At 40.9% G+C, this 23206-nt stretch overlaps 1 protein-coding gene across 3 annotated transcripts in view; it reads right to left on the bottom strand.

The window, feature by feature from the left end:
• Positions 1-23206, bottom strand: part of PIK3CB (phosphatidylinositol-4,5-bisphosphate 3-kinase catalytic subunit beta) — a 596095-nt gene that overhangs the window by 269497 nt on the left and 303392 nt on the right. For all 3 annotated transcript variants that reach the window (XM_033957959.1, XM_033957960.1, XM_033957961.1), the window contains 4 exons: positions 20912-21008; positions 14214-14344; positions 12664-12717; positions 4439-4627 (listed from right to left, as the gene is read on the bottom strand). In XM_033957959.1, the coding sequence (XP_033813850.1) occupies positions 4439-4627; positions 12664-12717; positions 14214-14344; positions 20912-21008 (471 nt within the window). The remainder of the gene's footprint in view (positions 1-4438; positions 4628-12663; positions 12718-14213; positions 14345-20911; positions 21009-23206) is intronic.

Genomic DNA, 23206 nt, shown 5'->3' on the forward strand with positions numbered 1-23206 from the left:
TTGAAATCTACAAAATCCTAAGTGGAGTAGAACGGGTACAAGTGGATCGTTTTTTCATTCCATCAAAAATTACATTGCTAGTCCTTGGGTTTTGGCCAGGTACTAGTGACCTGGATTGGCCAGTGTGAGAACAGGCTACTCGGCTTGATGGACCATTGGTCTGATCCAGTAAAGCTATTCTTATGCTTATACTATTGCTGTTTTAAACTTTGTCATGCATTGTTTCATGTTGGTTATACTAGGACTGTTGTCCAGTTGTGTCTTAAGAACATACGAATTGCTTTACTAGATCAGACCAATGGTCCATCTAGCCCAGTATCCTGTTTTCACGGAAGCCAATCCAAGTCACAAGTACCTGGAAAAAAAAACAAATACTAGCAGCATTCCATGCCACCAATCCAGGGCAAGCAGTCGCTTCCCCCATGTCATGTCTGTTATATATTTCTTGAAACCTTTATTAAACCTATCTTCAAAAAACCCCCAAAACCTATTACCAGATAGACCAGGGAGAGCCATTGCTTATCCCTGGAAATGAGAAATTCATTTACTTTTTAGGATCTGCAGACCACTGTTAAGAGTCAGGACACTGAGCTCAATGGGCTATCTGATTCAGTATGACTTTTTAACATTAAAGGAAACCTGATTTTAACCCACTTGAGCTTATTATGATATATCTATCTATCTATCTATCTATATCTATATAGATATATAGAGATAGATATATATATAGATATACTGGCTGCCCAGCTAGCCAAAACCCACCATATATTGAGTACACTGTGATAGCTGTGGGTAATATGTCAACAAAAACATACAAATTTAATCTTATCGAATATATTTAGTCTTGTATGCAGGTCTGAAACATAAGCATTGTGTCTTAGATACTCATATGTTTTCTCTACAAAATTACATTCATTATTTCAGATTTCATTCTTCAACTACTACTGCTGATGGGATTCCTCCACTTGGAGTTGAGATTTAAGGTCACATTGACCTCAGAAATAAACACTCCTGAAAAAGTTGGTTTACACAATTCCTAATTCCTTCTTAGTGGCTGAAGCAGCAGCTAAAATTGAAATGATTCCACTGAACTATAGTATGCAAGTAAGAAAGTTATTCTGTCTAAATAAGATGACTTGTGTAGCTGGCATCATAGAGTTTTATATCCCCTTAATATTCAGTCGTCGATTTTTTAAATGATGACCTGAATTGGCTGAATTAGACACTAATATTTAGTGCCCAAACCTATATGGGTACTGGCTCTGAATATCTGGGCCCTGAACAGCCTCTGCTTTTGGTCAAAATGTAGGTGGGCAGATGAATATTCAGCTTGCTACCTGGTTAGCAAACTGAACATCTTGTTTGACAGGATGCACTTCTTGAACCCCCTTAGAATACCTCCCACTTACCTCCACGAGTTTACCTCCTCCTAGATACCTGCTCTCAAAGAGCAGATCTCCCCCCTTACCCATCCACCTTTCGGTCTTCCCAGGTCTATCTTCAGGTCCCTGGAGGTGTAGCTGATCGTAAATACAGAAGCAAACGCCACTTAACCTTGCCCTTGCCAGTCTTGAAGGTAAAATGGTGGCCATGACCTCTCATGGAGAGGTTTGCTCCAGCTCTAGTGAACTACTAGACCACCAGAGATCTAAAGGTGGTCCTAATGATGAGTGGGGTATTTTAAGAGTGGGGTATTTTAAGAGGGGGATCTGGGTAGGAGCCTGCTTTTGAGGGGGGTTAGCTCTTAAGGACAGGTTAAGTGTGGGTTAGGTTGGGGAGGGGGGCTGGCTAATATGCAATGCTGGTACTCTCACAACTAAACTACTTAAGCTTTTTGTGCGGTCCTATCTGGCCGCTTAGCTATGTGGGCACTGAATAACTGCTGGTTCCTCCTCAACTCTGTCCCTTGACCACCCTATCACTAACCACGCAGTATCTAGGTGGTTAGAGCCAATATTCAGAAGGGTTGTCTGGTTAGCGCCAGGAATGTCCAGGGATGAAGTCGAGGAGTAACCAGCAGTTTTGTGGGTATGGGTTGTATTCACTGCTAGTGCTCTGCAATTACCACAAGTACTTTGTACTTACAACACATTAATTTTTGCGTTAAGACATGTTGTTAAGTGTAAAAAAAAAATAATTGTTTACCAACAGGGCCCTAAGTATAGCATAATTAGGTTTTATTCACTGAATGCCCAAAACAAAAATAGATAAATAAAATAGAAGTTTATTGGATAAACACTAAAACCACTGCTTCCTCTCAGCATTTTCTTTCATGTCCCACAGTATTTTCTTTCATGTCCCATGTTTTTTTTTTTTTGTATCTTCAGTTTTTATGCTTTTCTGAGCTGAAGATACCTAAGTGACACAAATGTACAAATTTGATTCCACTGGAAAAGGTACCCAACAACAATATTCATTGCATTGTATGAAAACACTGATAAATGCTGATTTTTTTTGTATACTACCTCTACCTAGCTGTAAACATCTTGAATGTACAATTCACAAACAATTCTGTTCACTATTAATCTTGAAAAACAGCTTTTACTGAGATGCAGAAAAAGTGATTTATAATGGAATTCTTTTCATGTGTCTAACTTCATTAACAGGAAAGTAAAGAAAGGTAGAACTGGAAACATAATGAATAAATTGTAGGTATAGTGGAGTAGACAAACTACTCAAAACAGAAACCCTACACATATTAAACTGCATAGTGCTAGCGAAATTGGAGAACTGTCTTAAATCAGCACTACTTTGCTCTATCAGTTTCATCAGGAGCCATTAGCCAAGTGCTTCCCAATGACACCTTGATTGTGACCAAATAAAACTTTGTGACCCCCTAGAGGTGTAGAGTAATAGCATACTGATGAAGAGTCCATCTAGGTCAGTGGTCTCAAACTCACAGCCCGGGAGCCACATGCGGCCCACCAGGTACTATTTAGAGGCCCTCGGTATGATTATCATAATCACAAAAGTAAAATAAAACAGTTTATTCATCAAATGTCTCTGTGCGATGTGCGTCGGGCCAGCTGCATTTAATGACACTTGTTCAACTTGTGGCTAAGGAATTAGACTGAATTGCTCCCACAAACGGTAAGCACTGGCGTTCATGCCGGTTTGTTTTATGTTCTCATTTTGTTTGATATTAAATTGAGTTGAAGCACTGTTGTTAGGATGCTCTAAGGATCTTAAAGTTAATATTACAGCCTAATGTTTGCTTGTTTTTTTAGTTGCCTCGACCCTGAAGAAAAGTTTCTATATTGAAACATGCATGTCGGGAGAGGTGTAAAGATGAACTGATCACTATTAAGCTAAGTGAGGTTCCTCTTTCTAATAAGATTAATATAAATATGATGACTAAAAAGAAATGAAGATTTTATACATATAAAGAAAAAGTTAAAAACAATGAATAAAGATTAATAAAGATTGGACTGACGAAGAATATAGCAACTTAGGTGGTGTGGTGCCCAGTTGCAGTCAAAAGGTCCATACAAATAAATAAAATATAGGACTGTATGAATAAGTGATCCACAGTAGTTTAAGTGGATTTGCTGTAGATAAGATCCAAAAGAAGACTTAGAATTGAACAACTGTTTGAAAACACAGCAGATTTCTTTAATAAGACATTAACTATTTTTTTCTGAGGCCCTCCAAGTATCTACAAATCCAAAATGTGGCCCTGCAAAGGGTTTGAGTTTGAGACCACTGATCTAGGTTGATACCCATAGATTTTGACCCAATTTGGGGTCCCAACCTACAGTGTGGAAGCTCTGATCTAGCCTCAAAGCAGCCCTATGAAAGACCCAGGAAAAATACAGCTGGTTAAAATTTTGCTTCAAATTTGAACAAGGCTGCACTGCATTACAAAAATAAACTGTAATTTGAATAAGCAGGAACAAAACTAAACATTTGAGGCCAGATTTACAAAGGTGTGTAACCATTGATGTATTTTTCTTATTTGTCACTGCTGGCGAGTCTCATATCACTCAGCCCCTTTACTTCCATCTGGAAAATACTCTTGAGTAAGCAATTCTTAGCCTAAAAGGAATGCTGTTTTAAGGTCAATTCAGTTGATAGTCACACTTGTACTAAATGTTTCCAGTTAGTTTGGTCTTTCAGCAGTCCTACAATATGACAAGGTAGTGTAATCACTTGATATAGTCATTTTCACTTCTTACCTTTTTAGATAAGAGGGATTTAACAATACACTTAAAAGAGCATATTGTCTTTTTGGTGACTCCAAGCAATGCTCTAGGAAAAATGAATAAACACAGCCAAGAATGCTGTATATATCTTAATACATCAAGTCTTTTTATGCTTCAAAAGTAAAATAATTCCAGTGCTTGTGCAGAAAAAATACACATACTCTCATAAATGCAGAATTGGTTTGCACCTTTCTGAAACTCATTAATACAAGAACTTTTAATAATTTAATACATACCTGAGCAACATCTTCCAATTTATTCCACTTTACAGATAACAGCAGTTTGGGCAGAGACTGGGGGAAATTTTCTCGACAGTCATATCGCAAGGTCCAGATGAGGTCCATTTCATTTTCACAGAGTTGAGATAGAGGGTCCCTTTCCATGATTTCTTTAAGTTCTATGAAGAACTTCTTACCCCCTCGACCCTAATAAATTAGAAAATATTTAGTAATGGAAACTGATATACTAAGACTAAAAAGTCTCAGAATTTGTTATAGTACATGATAGCTCCAGTGTTAATGCTATGAGCTTATATTGCTCAGTTAGAAATGGTGTAATAAGTGTGTTATATCCCTTTATAGCAGGGGTCCTCAATCCAGTCCACATCCAGTCAGTTGAATTTGCAGGACATCCACAATGAATAGGCATGAGAAAGATTTGCATACAATGCAGGCAATGTGTACAAATCTGTCTCATGCATATTTTATTGTGGATATCCTGAAAATCTGACTGGCTGGTTTTCTCCCAAGGACTGGGTTAAGAACCATTGCTTTATTGTAGGAGGACCTGATGCAATAGTAGCAGTGTTAACAGGCAATATTGTACTAAACATAGCTAAAAACAAGTTAGCTGGGTGTAACTTAGCTGGGTTTAAAAAAGATTTGGACAAAGTCCTGGAGAAAAGTCCTTAATCTGCTATTGAGACAGACATGGGGGAAGCCAATGCTTGTCCTGGGATCGGTAGCATGGAATGTTGCTACTATTTGAATTTCTACCAGGTACCTGTGATCTAGATTGGCTACTGTGGAAACAGGATCTCCAATCTTTCTGCGTATGAAAGGTTTTCCATCCCTTTTATCAGACGTTTCGCTCTCCTCTGAACTCTCTCAAGTAACGACATATCCTTCTTAAGGTACGGCGACCAATACTGGGTGCAGTACTCCAGATGCGGTTGCACCATCTCCCGATACAACAGCAGGATAATTTATTTCGTTCTGGTTGTAATACCCTTCTTAATTATACCTAGCATTCTATTCGATCTCTTAGCGGCCGCTGCGCACTGTGCCAACGGCTTCATTGTCATGTCCACCATTACCCCCAAGTCCTTTTCTTGGGTACTCTCATTCAATAACATCCCTCCCATTGTATAGTTATACCTCGGGTTTCTGCTTCCCACATGTAATACTTTACATTTCTCAACGTTGAACTTCATCTGCAATCTCGTCGCCCATTCCCCTAGTTTGTTCAAGTCCCTTTGCAATTCTTCGCAGTCCACTTTAGTCCAAGCTCCACTAAATAGTTTGGTGTTGTCCGCAAATTTTACTAGCTCACACTTCGTCCCTGTTTCTAGATCATTTATGAATATATTAAATAGCAGCGGCCCGAGCACCGAGTCCTGCGGAACACCACTCGTGACCCTCCTCCAGTCCGAGTAGTGGCCCTTCACTCCTACCCTCTGTTTCTTACCCGCCATCCAGTTTCTGATTCATCTATGTACGTCTCCTTCCACCCCATAGTTCTTCAGTTTCCGGAGTAGACGTTCATGAGGCACCTTGTCAAAGGCTTTTTGGATAAGACTTGCCATAGCTCTGGCTACCCTTAAGGGTCCCTCAGGGACATCCCAACGATCCATAAGCATCTTAGTGATATCTAGATGTGAAAGGAAGCATGCCTCTTCGCCTCAGTGCTGCTCATGAGCAAGCACTGAGCAGCCATCTGAGGCAACTCCAAATTCAACTGAAGGGATTCTAATAATTCCCTGCAGCGCTGATGGTCTGAACAGTCTGCGTACAGTTGTGGTCTGGCTTCCCTGAGATATTGATTCTCCTAGAGCAGAGGAACCCACCATGGAAAGCAAAGGCATAAATTCAGATGCTTCTTCATCCAAATCCTGCTCTAACTGGGTCCCTGACACTTGTGCATGGCTCTGTTGAGGGGACCCAGTGCCTTTTGTGGGCATCAGACCTGGCACCACTTTCATCGAGTCACCGAGGGAATAACCCAGCCTCTGTAATTTAAAAAGGCTTCATACGTCATATTGATGAATTCAAAAGTGAAACCCTGGCCAGGTTCTCAGAGGGTCCTGGTAGAGGATCCTGTGATGTCCTTTTCCTGGTTTGGTTCCAACCAGAATTTCTGGCCTGAAACCTACATACTCTGCATTCCCATCACCTCAGGGGAGGTCAACCCCTAGCTTTCTCCCCCCCCCAATCATGCGCCACGCTGCAAGTGGAACACCAACTACCTTCAGACAGGCATCCACTACAATTTTGGCATGAATCTGAAGTATCTCCTCCAGAGAAGTTCATCTTCACCAGTTTTAAGCAAAAACAAGGTGTTTTGAAGTGGATGGGAGGCTTATAAAAGAAAATTGGGAAATTCAAGATGGCTGCCACAATAGCAATTCTGGCACCTAAAACGGCCCATGGAGGCTCATTATAAAATAAAAAAAAAACATTAGAAAGGAGTTCTTAGAGGTGGGGGGACCTGTCCCTAACTTCAGAAAATTCACATTTAGAGACAACCCCTTCCGATTTTTCCCATAGGCTGTACCAGTCCTACTCACAGTGCCCTGCTTGTGCTGGGAGCTGCTATTCACTGCACCTCTAGCCAGAGGTATGAGAAGACCTCTACCTCAGAATAGACTAAAGATGTGCTAACAATTTGTTTCTTCAGACTGCCATTAAGATCCTTTGTGGGAGTGGACCCTCAGACCTCACTGAAGTATGCATAACACTTTAAGGGGAGAAACACAGTCAGCCCCGACCCAGGAACAAAACCGCCATGGCAGCCAAACAGCCTGCGCTCAAACCCACTGTGGATGAGACATGGCATGAGCTTGCTCCCATGGGAACGGTCTCTGAGCCTCCGAACTGCTGAAGCAGGCTGGCCATACATGAATCAAGCAAAGCAGATGCCTGTGGACTACAGACCTATAACCTGAGAATCTGTGTCTTCTTGCAGTCAGAAATGTCTTGGGGGAACAGAGAGCCTCTGCAGCACAAAAAACCTTGTGGTTAAAAAACTGAACAATAATTGAAAATAAACTTGAGCAAAACAGTCAAGCTTCTACAACTTTGTGATTAGAGAGAAAGACTGAGGAGATACAACACAACCCAGAGTGAGGGGAGGAGGAGCAGAAGGATATGTAAATGAGGCTCTCTATACACTTCACAGTCAAGGAGGGCTAAAACCCATTGATCAAGACAGATGTTTCTATTGAACTAGAAATATGCTTTGGTCACTATCATATAATACTGTGTGTAAAAATTCACACTGTACAATGCTGCTACAATGAATAGCACAATAATTAAAAAAAAAATCCAACAAAAAAACCCCTGTTAAATACACTAGATGGCAGTATTGCATTTCCCATCTTTATAACCAGAACTGTTAATATACCATGCATATCATTAACAGATAAGGTTAACAAAGATTAGCATTAACACTGGACTTCCTAAGAATTTGAATATGACAATATGATTAATTGGTACACTGTTTACTGGTTCTTTGCCTTCATAAGTATAACTTTCCTTCATCACTTACCACACTGAGGCAAGCTGATCTAAATATGATAATCTGAATTTCTGTGACATATCACCACAAAACGTGTTCATGTAACTCCTAAAGAAAGAAAAACCCTCCAACAGAATGCAGTACTATTATTACCTACAAAAGTGGGGATTGCATTTCAATTTTACAACTCTTTTTGGATAAGATCATAGGATAGGGTATGAGTTAAGGATGATCACTTTTGGCAGACACTTCAAACCCATAGAACATAATTTTGCTATTGGACCCTACTGGGGACACAATGAGTTATCAATTAATCATCAAAGCAGAGGGTTAAAAATCATGCTTTAATAAATAACTTCTGTGGTATGATTTTGATGTTAACCCCCCCTCCAAAAAAAAAAACCAACACCAAAAAACAAAACTCCAAAACAAACAAACCAACCAACCTACTTTTACTGTTGCTTTTATTCTTCAGTATAGTGTCAAAAGGTAGACTTATGTATTATAGCCTATCTCTGGGGATTTTTTTTTTTTTGTATGCTTCTAAGTGTCTCTAACATTCAAAGCAGGGCTGGCTTAAGGGGGGAGCCAATAAAGTTGATTCAGGGCACCTAAACTTAAGGCTGCTGAAAGTCTGCCTCACCAATCATCTATTCCAACAGAGGGACCTGTTCCTTAAATCACTGTTGTTATGCTCTGCAACTGCTGTCACTATGTCAATTTAAACATGGCAAAACCAATAATGCCTGTCTCTCATGAGTGCATTTAAAAATGCTAGTGTACTGAAGGCAGAATCAGAGCACCCCTATATAATTTGGTGGTTTGGGGAAGGGGGTACTGAGAGGTGAGAAGAGGAAGCTGGACCTGAGACTTGGAGAGAACTTATGCTGATGCTGGGAGCCGGGACTGGAAAAAGATTGATTAGGAAGGCCAGGGATTAGAAATGGTCTGATTCTGGGGCTGAGATAGTAGAATTGAAACTTAAAATAGGACGATGCTGGGGTCAGGGTGGGAAAAAGGAGAAGATGCTGGGGGATTAAGAAGCAAAAGGATAAATATTGTGGGGAAGGGGACAAAGCAAGGGCATTTGAAAGGGAAGGTTGAATGAAAAAGGCATAGGGTAAGGATGAGGACAGGAAGGATTAACAAATATTGAAGGAAAGTGGATGCTGGGGAAGGGAGAGTGGAGAAGGAAGGGCAGGTACTGGGGACATGAGGATACAAAAGAGCAGAGTCTCAGGCTTAGTTGGAGAGTCTAAGATTAGGTGGAAGACCAAAAGAAGACATATTCTAAGACTGGCTAGGTATTAGAGTATAAGTGGGGACTCAGAGCTTAGATGGGTTCGAGGACTGACAAACTAGGTAGGATGGAAATGGGGACATGGGGGATTAACAGAGGGGATAGTAGGAACTAACGGCTAGATTCTCAAAAATCCACATTAAAAACCAATGGGCTGCAGTTGCAGCCATTATTGTAGCGATTTAAAAAAAGCGAGCCATTCTCCAAACAACGCTCATACAAATGAGGTTGGCAAAGAGTAGTGAAGATTTGCTAAATATGCATGTGCCCATCGCTGGTGATAGTGATAGGCACATGCGCAGAATAAACGGAAACCTCCCCCCAAACAGAAAAACCCAAATCAAGCCACTGAAGTCAAGCAAAGAAGTTAGACCATGTCACCCCCTTCCTTCATAAAGCTCATTGGTTGCTAGTAGAACACAGAATCACTTACAAAATTATTTTATTAACTTTTAAAATGAGACAAAATAGCCAACCCAAATTTATTAATAATTTTCTTATCCCCTATAATCCTTCTAAGACTCTAAGATCATCTGCCAAAAATCTTCTATCTATCCCGTCTCTGAAGTATATCAACACAATGAGGTCTACCATTTTCTCTGTCAGCGCTCCATCTCTTTGGAATAATATTCCGGCCCATTTACGGGAAGAACAATTCTTCACCATTTTAAGACAAAGTTTAAAACATTTCTTTTCCTTGATGCTTTCAAGACCTAAATGTCCTTTTCAGGGCTACATAGTTTTATTTTATTTTTTGCCACCCTTCCTTTTGTTTTCTTCCCAATATGTTTTTCTCTTTACTTGATTATTGTAAAGCCCTTTTCCCTTTTGTTCCTGTTTGTTTTTGTTTTTAAATGTTTTTAATAACTATTATTGTTTTTAATGATGTGCTGTTATCTTAAATATGTTTTTTTAGTCAATACATGATTTTATGACATTGCACACCGCCTAGAAGGCTGATTGGGTAGTATATGAAATCTTACATAAACTTGAAACTTGACTTGAAACCTCCTAACCCCACCATGCAGCGGGAGAGATACCCATTCTCTCCTGCCACCAAGCAACGCACCCCCGACACCAACCCAACAGCGGGAGAGATGCCCAATCTCTCCTGCTGCCAAAGCAATGCACCCCACGACCCCCATGGGGTGGTGAATGGCTTTGGCCATGCCAGGCCAGGATTAATTCGTTGAGGGCCCCTAGGCACACAAGTACACTGGCCCCCCTGCCCCCCCACCATGCGCCCAGGCAGAAACAGGAAGCTGTGTCAGAGGGAAGCTTTGGGCAAGCAGCACCGCTTGCACAATTATAGTTCCCGTTGCCTTTCTTACCTGCATTGCTTGCTTGTCTTACTTTCCGTCAATGGGGGATGGGGGCCGCATTGCCGATCGGGGGGGGGGGGGGAGCATGTTGCCAATCAATGCTGGAGGGGCCCAACGCCGTTTGGAAAAAACAATGTTAATGCCTTCCTTCATCGGGCCCTCCTGACCATTTCGGGCCCTAGGCACGTGCCTATTTAGCCTATTGGTTAATCCTGCCCTGGTCCCCGCAGTAAAGGATCTGCCGAGTTGCCTCCCTTCCTTTCCCTTTGGATCAGCACTGGCAGAATCCCTCGCGCTTGAAGCCGCCCTCCCTATCGCTCGCGATTCCGGCAGTCCCCCACCCTTGCACCAGGTCCCCTTCTGTCGAAGCTGACTGGAGGGCTTCCCTCTGATATCAGAGCTGAAGTCAGAGGCCTTTCTGGTTAGCCGGGGATCCCAGGCAGTTACTTTGACTATCGGACATCCTCTTCCTTCCAGCTTGGATACTCCTTATCTTAAGCAATAGCCGCACTTGTTTGCAGGGACAGCATGCAGCAGCTCTTGCACGCTGCTAACCTGGTTCCGTTTCAGGCACTTGCAGCATGCAAGAGCCACTGCGCGCTGTCCCGGCAAATAAGTGCAGCTAGCGCTGAAGATAAGGAGCAGCCAAGTTGGAAGGAAGACGGTGTCCGACGGTCAGCCTGGGATCCCTGGCTGACCAGAAAGGCTTCCTTCTGACGTCAGCTCTGACATCGGAGGGAAGCCCTCCAGTCGGCTTCGGCAGAGGGGGGCCTGGAGTGAGGGTGGGAGGACTGCTGGACTTGCGGGCGATAGGGAAGGAGGGTGCCTGCTGGACTTGCAGGCAGCTGCGAGCGTAAGGGGAGCTTCTAATGCTGATCTGGCTTTGGCAGAGGGAGACATGCCCAGCTAAACGGCCCTGAACAAGTAAGGGAGAGAAGGGATAACATGGAATAAAGGGAGAAAAGAAGGGGGGGGAACACGTTGGGACATGGGAGGGGCATGAATTTTTGTCAAAGTTTGGAAGGCAAAAAGGGGGGACACGAACTCAGGACACAAGGGAGGGAATAGAAAGGGAGAATTGTTGGGGATGAGTGTGTAAGTGAAAGGGAAAGATGGTGCACATGGGGGAAAGAAAGAAAGAGGAAAATTGTTGGGCAGAGAGAGAGGAGTAAGGTAGAGATACATGGGGAAGAGAAGGATGAGAGGGAAAAACGTTGGATATGGTGGTGGTATTTCTTGTGTCTTTTTTATTATTATTATTCTAAATTTCTCACAGCTTACCAGCTGTATTAAGAAAGCAGACCCCACTGGCATCTAAACTGCAGTCTGTGCCTAATAGGTGGCCAGGCATACAGTTGAGGCACCTCTAAATTCAGAAACCGGGGGAGGTGGGGGAAATGGGGGTAGGGACTCGATCCTTCCGAGTGTGGCACCCCCAAGCTCTGAAAGGGTCCCCAAGCTCTGTCCAGACAGCAAATGGGACCAGATAGATTCCCTAAATCAGATCCAACAGGCCCATACAAATCTCAGCACAGACTGCACAAGCTTACCACTCCACCTGCTGGAGACTGAGAAAAGACTGTTGTAATAGTGACTGCACAGCCCATTTGTACTGTAGCCAAAAGTTAGTGTCTTAGTCTCCACCTGCTGGCAGAGGAGTGTAAACCCATCCATTTCTGTGCCAGTCTGGAGGGATGCTAAAGAAATTATATTTGATTGTGGTTTCATTCTTAATGGCACTGAGGTTGTTGTACTAATATTTCATTGCCATTTTATATCTGAACAGTATTTATTATGCAAACGTATTTTATCTTAAATCAAACAATTTGTTGTTTTGCTGATTTAAATGTTTATTCAGCTATTTTGATATTTTTTTATCACTTTTGGCAATTTAGAATAGAAATGAAATGACTGACATACAGAAACGGTTAATACACAAAGCATGTACATCAATTATTCTACAGTGTATTGAATATGAGTTCAACCATCAACTTATTGCTCACATCAACTTATTACTCTTTCATGCAATCCTTCAATATAAGGCAACTTCTTCACACATTAAAATGGCATAAACCAAAATAAACATTTCAGACTTAATACTTACAGACATATTAATACTGTCACTTTGTCTTGCAATTTCAGCTGCCTTTTCAAGTATCTGTAAAAGATAAGTCTTTCAGGTAACAAGGCAAGACACGCGTATTGTATTATGTTTAATAATTTTTTTTTCTTGACCTGGCAGTTTTCTCTTGTTCTCTAATTGAAACAAAGACTGGGACCTGGTGCCAAAAGCCCTTACTTGCAACCACCTGGGGTTCGCTCCACCCATTCTAATGTCACTTCTAAACCTAATTTCCTGTTGTGACAGTCCAAGCTACCAAGGTACAATCAAGAGCCCTACAATTATTAGCTCTGAATCTTCTGTCTACTGGGAGTCACCATAAGACTATTATGACAACTTCCTCTTCCTTAAGGATTACTAAATTTGGCTCCACAGCATCCCTGGCCCCCATCAACTTGGGGAAAGGAAAACCTGGGAATCAAACTCGGGTCCCGCCACATAGCAATGTGCAACCCTATTACTGAGTCGCTAGGCTAAATCCAGGGCATTTTAAAATAGGAGACATTAAAATCAGAAGCACATAGGGAAAAATGAACACAGAATAAGACCAACAGATATAAAACTCAAAACACTTCAAGCAAGTAGTGCTGCTGATTTACAATAGTACATGCAAAAAATGTTTACATAACCCTAACCTGAAAATAAATCAGAGTGCTAGATATTCAGGTAATTTAATCCTCAAATATCAATTAATTAGAATTTATTAAAATTTCTGCAGATTGTTACTGGGCTGTTTTATCAAAAGAATCACACTGAGACAAGATGAATCACACTGATGGAAGACAAGATGAAAAGCCAAAGAGTAGACTCAGGAAAGGAGATTTCTGAAACAAGGAGCACAACCATGAAGCTAAATATACCACAAAATTCAAAAATGCAAAGAAAAGATAAATGTAGTTAGAAAGCCAGTGAAGAGCCAACAGAATAAAGAAAAGTTTATATTCTTAAGAATCGATAGGACTAACTATACTTTGTAATATTTTGTTTAAATTCCTATATTTTGATCCTATGGCTTATGGTGATTACATTGTATTTTTCCTTGTTTGAAATTGTAAAATTGTCATATGTTAAAATTAATAAAAATTCAGATTATATAAATATATTTAAAAAAAGAATCGATAGTGTACTTTAACTACCTAAACTGTGATAACAGACATCTACTTCATTTCGTTTACATAAAATAGAGTACTGTGTACTCATGCAGAACAGGCTTATTTCTCTTCAAACTGGTTAATCAGACAGATACCACTGAAAACCTGGAGTTCTGGAGCCAAAAGACCAAGTTACAGTAGGCATGTTATCGGTTACACAGCCAACATCATTCACAATAAGCTCTTTATTGAGATTGTTTTTCTGAAGCTGGAAAGAACCTGTGCAAGAAGTTGACCAGTACATCCTGTTCCCAGACTACATAAGTAGCACATCAATAAAAGGCAGGTAGAGGAGAACTCACATAGCAAGGTGGAAAATAATTTACTGCAACAGCTAATATTTTCAAAGGATCGCTGCATGCCTTTTAATTGTCATCTTACCTTGTCAAAAGGAGGATAGTAAATAGCCAGTTTTGAGTATTCCTGGAATTTTATGTACAAAGCTGTTGCATTTTCAGGGTAAGGGTTTCTCCGCACTGTTCCCATTGGATTTAGCATTTCTTCAAGTTCATCTACAATAAACCAGACATACCAGAACTAAATTTGTTTTAAAGATAAGTCGCTATGAAACAAGAGAAGTGCCCACATGAAAAATTATACTGAGCACTGAAAACCTTTTGGGATCTGACCAGCAAAAGATCAACTGCGTGAACTAACTCTACTCAGCCTGAGAAACTATTTGATGATGTTCAACTCTTAGGAACAAACTCACAAACTGCAAATAGTATAGATTGTACTTAGAAAACCAGTGGAGAGCTCTACTAAACACAGCCAGTAGGAATGTTGTACTGAGTGTAAGACTGTCAGCATGCAATTACAGATACCGTAACAGTCTTGCCCTGTCATGGGTCTCCCATGTGAGAAGAAAGGAAAAGAGAGGTTGATCAGGAGTAAGAGCGTGAGTTGGTTCAAGTAAAATAATGGTCAACAGTTGAGCTATAGCACCTAATATGTTCATTTGAATAAGTGTCAGAAATGGATTAATTGTAAGAAATATAAAACTGAACAGTGAGTGGTTTTAAGATACAGGGAAGATGTCACTTGTTAAAACAAATTACAGTACCTTGGAATTTGGCATTATTAATTTCATGTTGAAATCAAAACAGCATAGTTAGTATTACCATTCCAAATATGGTGAATATTCTTAAAATATTGACTTGCCTATATTTTGGTTCTATTGCTCCCATTTCTCACCTCTGTCTACCTCTCCTTTAATCTAGGGGGGGGAGGGAGAAGTCTGTTTATTTTTTCAACTAAGTCTGCACATTTAGTAATAACTACTAGTGCTGCCCGATTCAGGGAAAAAAATTTTTTGATTCGATTCAGCCTATTGAATTGATTTTTCAATTTGATTTTCCTGCCCAATTGGGTGGGGGTTTTTTTCCCCAAACATCCTGGTGGGTTTATTTTATAGCCTCTTCACCCCTTTTGCCCTCTCCTACCCACACTGGCGCTGTGGTGTAAACAAAATAAATAAACAAAAAAGACTTTTCCTCTCCTAGTTCATGCTTGTTGTCTAACACCAGCTCTGGCAGGATACACATTTCAAATCTGACATATTGTAGTTACAAAAAAGAAAATAAAATTATTTTTTCTACCTTTTGCTGTCTGATCATTATTGAAATCATGTTGGTCCCAGGCTCTAGTTGTCTCCTGCCCATTTGTCGTTTCCTTCTTTCTCTGTGCTAACCATCCATCTTCCATCTCTGTCCTCCCCTTCCATTTCCCTTCTCTGGAGGTCTGGCATCTTTCATTTTTCACCTCCATCCACACACCTGCAGTGATAGACCCCACTATCCCTAGATTTACCATCTCTCCTTTTCTCAACTACCATTTCATCTAGTATCTCTTCCTCCTTCTCCATCACCCCAGGGTCCACCAGCTCTCCCTTTCTCTTCCCAAGTTGTGTCCAACTTCTCTCCCTTTCTGTTCCTTCCCTCTCTAATCCCATTGTCCACCATCTCTCTCCCTCTCCTCTGTTTTTAGACCCATTATTTCTTTCCCACTTCACTTTTTAACATTTCCCAACCAAACTCCAGCAGTTTCTCTGACTAGCTCCCCACAGGCCAATCTCTCTCCCTCCAGCCTGTCCCACTCATCTGGGCCTGCTTACATGTCCAGAACTCTATTCTACCATGCCATCCCTGCATGCTGGTGCTGCTAATAAAAGGAAAGCAGAAAAGGGCAAAATGTGAAAATACCATTAAAGAAATATCAGCAAGGAACTATCTAAAATCCCCAGAGTAAATGAGTCAAAAATATAAAAACTAAAAATACACTACCCGATGGGAGAGAACCAGTCAGGCGACTACAAATTAAATAATATGAGAATATCACAAAATTTAACATGCTACTTGATGGGAGAGAATCTGATATAAATCCTCAGAGAGAAGATGAAGCAAAAATGCTAAAGACAAAAGCCCGTAAGAAAATAAAACTCCCTATCCGATGGGAGACAGAATGGAAAGAAAACTAAAAGCATCTTGTGGCAAGCTAGCGTGTGATGAACTTTAGAAATACTGTTAGCTTCCAAAAAAGAACATAAAATAGGCCCTAGTAATAAGCACTGCCTTAAAGAAAAAAATGAAAGTGCTTACCTAAAACACAGGCGAAGAGCAAAGGAAAAGCTTCCGGGGCTCACAAAGGTATCGTGTTTCTAATACTGCCCGTGGCCCCGACAGTAAACACGTGCAGTGCTGTTGGGGAGCTAGCAGGGTAAGTAAGCACCGGATCCCACAGGGGTGTGGAATAGAGCTCTGGACAGGTGCGCAGGTCTTGCATTGAAGACAGCTGACCATCTCCCCTTGCCCCCTAAAGTAGGAGCGGCAGTGGCAGTGGCCAGCAAGCAAGAGGCTGCCGCTCCTACTTTAGGAGACCTGAAGGCACAGGGAGGAGGGTTGGGCCCTGAATCGGCGAGGCCGATTTTTTTTTTTTTTTTAAACGAATTGATTTGAATTGATTCACCTGAAATGAATCGGTGAATCGATTTGAATCGTACAACATTAATAACTACATCTCTTCTCTTAAAAACCCTCCTTTTGAGTCCTTTCTTCAGTTGCCTATATCATATGTTAAATTTAAATAAATTGGTAAGATGCCTGAATAGTTTCTAGTAACAGCAGCAGTCTGATTTTCTACTACTTAATAGCTTCATCACATGCCCCCCTAGTCCTAGTATTTTTAGAAAGAGTGAACAAGTGATTTACATCTACCCTTTCCACTCCACTCAATATTTTACAAACCTCTATCATATCACCCCTGAGTCATCTCTTTTCCAAGCTGAAGTGCCCTAGCTGCTTTAGCCTTTCCTCATAGGGAAGTCGTCCCATCCTTTTTATCATGTTCATCATCCTTCTCTGTACCTTTTCTAATTCAGCTATATCTTTTTTTAGATAAGGTGACCAGAATTGTACCCAGTATTCGAGGTGTGGCCGTCCAATAGAGCGATACAAGAGCATTATAACATTTTCATCTTTGATTTCCATTCCTTTCCTGATAATTCCTAACATTCTATTTGTTTTCTTAGCTGCTGCCGCACATTGAGCTGAGAATTTCAAAGTATCCTCACTAATGTCACCCCAGTCCTTTTCTTGGGCAATGACTCTTAACGTGGAACCCTGCATCACATAGCTATAATTCAGGTTCCTCTTTCCCACATGAATCACTTTGCATTTGATCACATTAAACATCATCTGCCATTTTGATGCCCAGTCTCCCAGTTTCACAAGGTCCTCTTGCAATTTTTTACAATTCTCTTGCAATTTGACAACTTTGTGCCATTAGCAAATTTAATTATCTCACTAGTTATTCCCATCTCTAGATTATTGATAAATATGTTAAAAAACAGCAGTCCCAGCACAAACCCCTGGGGAATCCCACTATTTAAGTACACAATCTATACAGACACTTTAGAGAGAAATAAATTAATCCAATATGACTGCAATACTCTCTCAATTTCATTCTTATTCTGCAACTTCAAAAATTCTTGAGTAGTTCATCCCATGGGTGGGGACCTCACCCTTTAACTTTCCACTCCCAGGCAGATAATTCAAACTTGCCAGAAGCAAATTTCAATTATTATTAGGAGGAAACCTCAGATCCCCGTTTACTTCCAGACTTAATCTTAGCCAGCAAACTTGAAAGGAAACTCATCATCGGTAAAAAACCCCAACCTCCTAATAGTACTTTGTATTCTTTAAATCTTCTCTTAATACTTTATAACATACACTTCTCCCTCCGAATCCGCGGTTTCAGTATCTGCGGATTCGGTTATTCGCAATTTTTTTTAACAAACAACCTATCTTCATTTTTGGGCTATTTTTAAGCCGTCCAAGCCTCCCCGGAACCTTACCTGGTGGTCTAGCGGCGAAGCGGGGCAGGAGCGATCTTCCCATGCTCCTGCCCCGTGCTGAGCCATCATCAGAATGGGTGCCAGGAGTTCCCGTTGTAGCCTCGAGACCATTCTGATGAAGGCTCTGCAAGGGGCAGGAGCATAGGAAGATCGCTCCTGCCCCGCTTCACCGCTAGACCACCAGGTAAGGTTCCGGGGACGCAGGAGGGAGGCGGGGGTGGGTCAGAGCCGGCTGAGAAGTTATTCATGATTTTTCATACTTCCCGGTCCGGCTCTGCACCTAACCTCCGCAAATACCGAGGGAGAAGTGTATTATCAAATATTCTCTATGTACAATGTATTCTACTACTTAGCTACAGTGCACTCAGCTTTTTGTTTAAAGACAAAGGCAAGCCCGTGTTTCGCTTCTGCTGTGTCAGGGCGTGGGAGAAATCATCCCTATTTTAAGCATCAGGTTTGAGCAGGACGACAGTAACTGCCGATTGAAACAGGGATGATGTGTCCCATGCCCCGATGCAGCAGAAGTGAAATGTGGGCTTGCTTTTGTCTTTGAGCAAAAAGCTGGGCTTTCAACAGTTTCACAACAATATACAGTGGTACCTCGGTTTACGAGTGCACCGGTTTGCGAGTGTTTTGGAAGACGAGCAAAACATTTGCAAAACTGGTGCCTCGCAAACCGAGCTTGCCTCGATGTACGAGCGCCTCCCTCCGCATATCCGACACCCCCCCCCCCCCCGAACACTTCGCTTACCCTCCATCTGGCACCTGGCACCAACGCACAGGACATGCCGGTGTCCGAAGATCTGCAGTCCTTTCTGCTGGGCCTTGAGCATCTGCGCATGCTCAAGGCCTTCGAGTTCCCGCTCTCTCCGAGATTCTCGGATCTCCGAGAATCTCGGAGAGACCGGGAACTCGAAGGCCTTGAGCATGCACAGATGCTCAAGGCCCAGAATCAAGTGAGTTTCCCTTACTTTCTATGGGGAAACTCGCTTTGATATATGAGCAATTTGGTTTACGAGCATGCTTCTGGAACGAATTATGCTCGTAAACCAAGGTTCCACTGTACTACTGAATGTAAGCTGTTAAAAGGTTCTTTAAAACAAACAGTTACAAATGTTTCAAAACACAGCTGTGTGACTGCTCTAGTCAACCACTAAATATAATTTTTTATTGAACTTTATTGGTTTCCAGCTGAAACACGGGCCTTTTATAAGATTTGTGTGATTATCTAATTATACAGACAAGATCCTCTTTATGTGCACGATATTATTGTACCATCTTTTAATGAAAGATATTTTCTTCTACAGCAACAGATTCTTAAATTTCCCCAATTTGAAAGGAGTAAAATATAAAAGCATATTATTGACGTATTTTCCTTATCAAGTAGCTAAGACATGGAATACTTAAGCAACTGATATTAGGGCAAACTTCTAAAAACCTACTTGGCCCATGAATTTGTGTTATCTATAATTAATTTTTTAAATATTGACAGCATGTAATTCTTAGGGTTACCTAGCCTCTTCCACTCCTTTTTTGCTAATCTGCAGTGATTTTAACAGGTGTATAAAAGTATTGCAACATACACCACTACTAAACATCTTAATTTGCTGTATAGAGGATCATCTATCCAAAACACGATTAAGAATGCTCAGAAATATATTCAGAAGAGGAGTGTATTAAATAATAAATCATTGTGTTCTGTGTCAACATTAGAGTTTGTTGATTCTGAAAGTAGCTTAAGGGTAATACACGGTGAAATGTAACTTAAAAATGTTATGTTAATGTTGACTTACAAATGTTAAAATGTTGTTTATTTTCATAAAATAAACTTATATGCCTCAGTCTTTCACATAACTCTCTCATTTTTTATCGAGAAAAGAGTCTATAAACTGAAGTGGTGTGAGAGACAATTTGGATGACTACTGTATTGCTTAAAAGGGTAAAAAAAAAAAAAATGTTCCCAGACCTCAAAAGGATACAATTTTTGTTTTTATCTAATTAGAACAAAGTTATTAGAAAGAAGCTGAAAACTGAATATATATATATATGTGTTATAATCTAAGAAAAGGGACCAAGACTTAAAAATTGAGTTATTCAGCTGGCTAAGCAATAAGAAGATGCTGATTCAAATGCAACAAACCACATCTTTCTATCGTTTCATTTGTCAGAGATATACCGTTTCAATTGACAATATAATTCAACAAAGGAGGTGGTAGTGGCTAGCGCACTCGGGAATTTAACGCGTGCTATTGCTTGCATTAAGGCCCTAGCGCACCTTTATAAAAGGAGCCCTAAGACTTGGTACATTTTCACAGGCCATATTATGACAAAATTATTGGGGTTATTAAGCAAGTGAGCTAAAATAAATAACATCAGTGTACACTATACAAATTGTTGTATCTGATAGGCTAAAAAAATTTTTTTTGTTATAAATAGAACCCAACTCACCATGTTGCCTTGTTTCTCAAGTAAGTGTGTACTAAGGGCTTCTTCTATCAAAACTGCGCTAGCCGTTTTTAGCACAGAGAGCCACGCTGAATGGCCCGCACTTCTCCCGACGCTCATAGGAACTTTTTTATGAACGTCGGGAGCAGTGCGGCTCACCGCACTACAAACTTCTAGCGCAGTTTGATAGAAGAGGCCCTAGGACTTGGTACCTTTTCTTAGACGGCAACTCATATTTTCCCTTAAACTTTGCAGAATTCCAATACTATGGTTTATGTCTTACCGGGAAATGATGACCAGCAGTGTAAAGTAATGTCACCAGTCTTTAGTTGCCCTTTAAAGTCAAAGATCATGGTATTTACCCATGCTACAGGATAGTGCTATTAACAGGAAACAAACGTTAGCCAAAATTTCAGTTTCAAGTATAATGTTTGATTGATATGCATGATCTTAGCATAACATTTATGTTAGTCTATTCCTTTGTTCTTTATTTATTGGCCAAGTTGAAATATTTAAAAAATAAAGGAAAATAATTTAAAACGACATTATGCAGCATTATAAATTTAAATTTTAGTGCTCCTTTTACAAAGCTACGCTAGCATTTTTAGCGCACGCACCGGATTAGCGTGCGCACACCGGATTAGCACATGCTAGCCAAAAAACTATCACCTGCTCAAGAGGAGGCAGTAGCGGCTAGCGCGTGCAGCATTTTAGCGCACACTATTCCGCGCGTTAAGGCCCTATAGCACCTTTGTAAAAGGAGCCCTTAGTGTTAGCAAAAGGATCCTAATGAGTAGTTCAAAATGATCCATTTTCTAGGCGGTAAATATTGAATAGTCTCCCACTTTGCATACCATCTCTAACTACTACTATTTTTGGCTGAAGTGATTCATAGCGTACACTCTACTAGATTCATCAATGACTATCTAGCTCCTCTCAGCTGCACTGGATGAATTTCAGGGCAATAATAAACACAACTTTCATTCAAAAATATTTTTCCTTTTCTGTCTGTGGAAAAACAATTGTTACGCAAATCCATTACCCATCTATCTTTGGTGATTTCTGATATGGCTGGCGGAATTACTGATTCAAAATTATCTTCCACTTAATGTACACATTGATATTTTCTATCTTTAGATTTTTTTTTTTTTCTCACATTCTAAATTGGTAACTTTAAAGAGCACTCCTACAAGAAATAGTCAAGAGGTGCTCCCATGTTACCATATAATAATTTCTTACTGGAATTTTGTAGCCTGCCCCAAGAGATTTACAAAAAAGGGCTACACAACGAGCAATAAAATACAGCCAAAAATAGCTATTGAGTAGGTTCTACAGCTCCAATACTTGTTCTAATCCCACACAACATTATGATGCTTCAGATTGTGCAAGTCTTTAAAAAATATGAAGCTATGATGTTAATATCTGCTAACTGTTAGTGACAAAGAGATTAGTTTCTTACTTTAATATTTTTTCCAGTAGATAAGTATGGTATGCTGAATCAAGAGTGTTGCATCTGCTCCCTCGAGTTCATTGCAGGAGATACTGATTACTGTTTTCAGTACCACCACCTCCTCCTCCCTGCTGTCCCCAGTTAGTTTCAAAGCAGGCGACAGCCCTACAGGAGAGAACAGGAGGAGAATGGGGAGACCCCCCCCAACAAAACTTTGATTTGCTCATAAATAAAAATACGTATAGGGGCATAATAAAAAAATACGTCTAAGTCTGTTTTGGGCCTAAGTCGCTAGTCGCCCATAGTCGGACATGTCCAAAGTCCATTCTTGAAAAATATGTCCAAAATAGATATTTTTTTGAAAATTGTCTACTTGTACATCCAGCCATTTGATCATCCAGACCACTAAGTCATCTTTTATACCCCATTCTCGTCCAAAAATGTGTCCAAGTCAAAAACGCCTAGAACAAGACCTTTTGGATATGGAAGGGGTCAGCAAAGTGATGGACTGAACACCCAGTCATGGCAACAGAGTAGTGGGGCACCTTACAAGGCACTGATGTGAATTTCACAAAAAGGGTGCCACAAACATCTTACCACAACTCCCTTGTAGGTCATTGTGAGCCCTCCAAAACATCCCCCAAACCTACTAGACCTACCTGTCTACCACCCCAATAGCCCTTATTGCTGTAGGTGCCACCTATATGGCAGTACAATAGGGTTTGGGGGGTTGCACATGTTTCATCATGAATGCAGTGGTTGGAGTGGCTTATGGGCCTGGGTCCTCCTCTCTATAGTTCACTAGCCCACCCCCCAGACTACTTAAGCCACCTCTGAGCAGCTCTATTAGGCTTTCCTATGCCAGGTGCTGATGATCTGGAGGCAGGTATGTACGTTTTTATTCCGATTTTTGTGTGTGTGTGGGGGTGTGTGTGGGGGGGGAGGTCTGTACTTTGTGTCTGCAGTGGTTATCTGGTCACTTTGGATGCCTTCTGGGCACTTAGACCTGTTTTCAGATCGCCTAAGTTACTAAGTATAAGTTCTGTCTAGGCAGTCCCATTAAACTTTCGGTTATACTTGCAGTACGACTGAGTCTAGGTCAGTCCATGTCCCGCCCAAATCCCATCC

Source organism: Geotrypetes seraphini, chromosome 9, assembly GCF_902459505.1.
Source record: "Geotrypetes seraphini chromosome 9, aGeoSer1.1, whole genome shotgun sequence".
NCBI classification, from domain to species: Eukaryota; Metazoa; Chordata; class Amphibia; order Gymnophiona; family Dermophiidae; genus Geotrypetes; species Geotrypetes seraphini.